At 56.2% G+C, this 3,510-nt stretch overlaps 3 protein-coding genes across 3 annotated transcripts in view; 1 reads left to right on the top strand and 2 right to left on the bottom strand.

Moving 5' to 3' along the window:
- Nucleotides 1–650, bottom strand: part of VDBG_07405 (Set1 complex component swd1) — a gene marked incomplete at both ends in the record, with an annotated part of 1,567 nt that extends 917 nt beyond the window's left edge. Inside the window, 2 exons of the mRNA XM_003002788.1 lie at nt 42–227; nt 286–650. Of these exons, the coding sequence (XP_003002834.1) occupies nt 42–227; nt 286–650 (551 nt within the window). The remainder of the gene's footprint in view (nt 1–41; nt 228–285) is intronic.
- A 271-nt stretch (nt 651–921) lies between these two features.
- Nucleotides 922–2,220, top strand: VDBG_07404 (tRNA(His) guanylyltransferase; the record flags this gene model as incomplete). The annotated part of the gene is made up of 5 exons (XM_003002787.1): nt 922–1,038; nt 1,086–1,175; nt 1,229–1,578; nt 1,630–1,823; nt 1,877–2,220. 5 exons carry the CDS (start codon nt 1,025–1,027, stop codon nt 2,093–2,095), a joined length of 867 nt encoding a protein of 288 aa, XP_003002833.1.
- A 329-nt stretch (nt 2,221–2,549) lies between these two features.
- VDBG_07403 (conserved hypothetical protein) lies at nt 2,550–3,260 on the bottom strand (the record flags this gene model as incomplete). Its single annotated transcript, XM_003002786.1, has 1 exon — nt 2,550–3,260. One exon carries the CDS (start codon nt 3,258–3,260, stop codon nt 2,550–2,552), a length of 711 nt encoding a protein of 236 aa, XP_003002832.1.
- Nucleotides 3,261–3,510: the final 250 nt, after the last annotated feature.

The following is a 3,510-nucleotide window of genomic DNA, read 5'->3' as shown; positions in this document are numbered from 1 at the left end:
ATGTTTATCCAGCCCTGTTGGTGCCGCGATGATGTGGTCACCCGATGCTGTGAAGATGGTCACGGTCGTCGTCCCTTCGCGTCTCTGGCATGCTCTCTGCCAGCGCATCGTCTCGTCTCGCTTGATCGCTTCGGTATAGAGGGTCAGGGGCATGTTTGACTTCGACGGGCTCGGTAACGTCGACAAGCATGGGTTGGGCTTCGAAGAGCGACGCGACAAAAAGATTGCTATAAGAGAAAGTCAACGACCGCTTACAGAGACTGCAACAACGCCAACCTCACTCACTGGTTGTGTGGGTGCAGCTCGGCAATGTACGCCGGCGCTCTGAAGCGCACCTCGCGATACTTTGTCCCGTCTTGCAGGTCCCAAAGAATGACTTTCCAGCCCTGGCACGCAGATAGCAGGTAGCGGCCGCATCCCGACCAACTCAACGACGTGATGCTCCTGTTGTGGCCGCGCATCTTCCTTGCAACGCCCATAGTCTCAATATCCCAGACAACCAGGGTGCCGTCGACGCGACCGGAGGCGAGGAAGTCGCCCGTCCTGTTGAAGCGCAGGCATGTCGCGTGGCCAGAGCGGATAGTGTTTGTGTTTGTGATTTGCTCAATGTACTCGACCGCCTCCTCGGGGTCGGCTAGAAGCAAGTTCATGGTGTCGAGGGGCGCATGTTATGCCAGGGATTGAGGCCCCAATATGACAGTCTCTGGTATGGTCGATGTCGATTCGGAATGGTTCGTCCTTCGTCGAGCAGGGAGGGTTGCTGCCAGCCGATGTTCGGGTGGAAATGCCGGTTGGTAGAGTGTGTTCAATTGGAGATGGGTTACCTACTACGGACGCGACCCTGCAAGGCGGATGCGCGACCTCAGGTGATACAAGCTCGTAGCCCCACTGCAGCGACCCCTCCCCCACCATCCCTCACTCACCTTCCTTTCGCATTGCCCAGGGCCTATTCGGCACTGACTTACACAATCGCATTCTCAATTTGAGTCAGAGATCAGGCATAGCTCTGGTCATCGGCAGCACCATGGCGAACTCTAAGTAAGACTCACCGTTGTTGCGTCAAGAATGTTGTCTGACTGGTTTAGGTTCGAATATGTAAAGGCTTTTGAGCAGCCAGACACCCTACTCCAAAATACATGGGTTGTTGTTAGGATAGATGGGAGAGGTTTTACGAAGTCAGACTGGCACCGTCCGATGCTTCCGGGATGCCGCACTCACACGTTGACAGGCTCTGCGCCAAGTATGCTTTTGAGAAGCCGAACGACAAACGCGCCCTTGATCTTATGAACGCAGCCGCCAGGGCTGTCATGACCGATTTACCAGACATCACCATCGCCTACGGCATCAGTGACGAGTACAGCTTCGTCTTCCACAAGTCCTGTACGCTGTTTGAGAGACGTGCCAGCAAGCTCGTCACAACGATCGTCTCCACTTTCACAGCACACTATATACACTCCTGGTCCACGTATTTCCCAGATGCGCCGTTGACCTTGCCTCTACCCAGCTTCGACGGGCGGGCCGTCTGCTACCCTAGCGTACAGAACCTGAGAGACTACATGAGCTGGCGACAAGTGGACTGTGAGGAGAAGCTTCTGGAGCCTCCCAGGCGAGCACGCTGACAAGGAGCAGGTCATATCAACAACTTATACAACACAACCTTCTGGGCCCTGATCCAGCTTGGAGGTATGGACAACCGCGCAGCAGAAGAGCTTCTAGCTGGCACAGTATCGGGTGACAAGAACGAGATACTGTTCTCCCGTTTCCATATCAACTACAATAATGAGCCTGAGATGTACAAGAAGGGCAGTGTCGTGTTCCGAGACGTTAGTTCCCTTTACCTCTCATATCAAAATTGGCTTGCTAATTAGCATACTAGTATGAACTGGTCGAGCCGGGAACTCACAATGTCCAGGCAGATGCAGATGCCATTGCAGAGCCGGTCTCCATGACCAAGTCCCAGACAGAGAAGGATAAGAAGCGGCGGAACAAAGCACGGATTGTGATCGAGCATCTAGATATCATTAAGGATGACTTTTGGGACCGGCGACCGTGGCTGCTATCGAACAAGCCGGGCAAGGCACCAAAAGAGACCTAGAATACGGAAACAGTCTTGTCGTAGTTCCAATCTTATCGATGGATATTAGAGTACATAGGCGAGTTGTTGCGGGCTCAAACGGAATCAAATATCTGCTATCGGCTCACATTATTTTCGGGAGAGTCAGTATTGCTCGGCTTGAGTAATGCGTACGAGTCTTCTATTTTAACAAAACGCTTGCAAACTACCGCCGCGACCTGCCCTGGCGCTTGCGAATCTGCGCAGCCAGTAGTGGTCAAACGCCATCTCTGGAAAGACAAAAGTCGCTATGGGCCCCCTTCATTGATGATCTTGCCCTGGCGCAGCGGCTCTGAACCCTAACCTCCATTGGGTGCCCGGGTTTTGGGCCCTTTCCAGCGCCTGCAGTGCCTCAACAGCTTGGTCGAGTTTGCGACAAGCCTGGGTATCATGCACGCTCTATGAATCACAACCTCTCACTATAGGCAGCTCTCTTTCAGCCCGTTTTGCGCGCCTCTCGCGCCGCCCGTCGTATCCTCTTCGCCTCTCTCCTCGCGCGCCGCTCCTCTTTCGTCTCGTCTTGTTTCGACTTGTCCGAGTCATCGTCAGAAGACGCCCTCTTCGACGAGCTCTTCGACGACGTCTTGGAAGCCTTCAGCACCCTCCTGGCCTCCTTCCTCTGCCTCTTCGCCTCCCTCTCCGCCCTCCTCGTCGCCCGCCTCGCCTTTCTCTGCGCCTTGCTCTCCTTGGCCTCGCCACCGCCGACCGGCGTCGACGTGCCCGTCGCGCTATCCTCACTCGTCGTCGTCGCCTCTTCCTCATCGTCCTCACCGTCTTTCTTTTTCTCCCTCTCAATCTGCGCAATCGTCCCCTCGAGGAACCCACCCTTGACGAAACAGCCCCCGAGCTTCCACCGCCCGCCGGCCCCCTTCTCGACGCCGCCGATGCGCCCGCCGTTCTGCACAGCCTGCACGACGCCCAGCTTGCCGTCCTTGCCCGTCGTCGTGCTGAGCCCCTGCAGCTGCTCGTCAAAGGCGTTCATCCACCACTGGTCGCTCGTGTAGTGGGCCTTTTGCCCGATGCCCTTGTTGCCGTCGCGGCGGTTGAGATGGAGGGGCTTCGACAGGCCGATCGCATCCGAGGTCGCGTGGAGGGAATGGCCTGCGCCGCGCCAGCCCTGGGATGTGAGGAGGGCGTGGGCGTCCATCTTCTTGCGCTTCTGCTTTTGGTTCTGGTGCTGGCTTGTCGGGGGCGGGGGCGAGTTTCGTAGAGATTGGCGCCAGTGGTCACGATGCGACGGGTGATGGCTTGAGGGTGTCGTTCTCGGGATGGTAATTAGGAAAATATGGTCTGTCTAGGATCTTATCATGACGAAGAATTCGCAAGTCGGGCGTCTGGAGAGGTTTGCGTTGGGATGCTGTCGCTGGTTCGAGAGACGGTCAGCCAGCGAGCGGGAA

Source organism: Verticillium alfalfae, genomic scaffold (genome assembly GCF_000150825.1).
Source record: "Verticillium alfalfae VaMs.102 supercont1.9 genomic scaffold, whole genome shotgun sequence".
NCBI lineage: Eukaryota > Fungi > Ascomycota > Sordariomycetes > Glomerellales > Plectosphaerellaceae > Verticillium > Verticillium alfalfae.
Note: the sequence above shows the minus strand (reverse complement) of the source record. Positions and strands in the feature narration are given on the sequence as shown.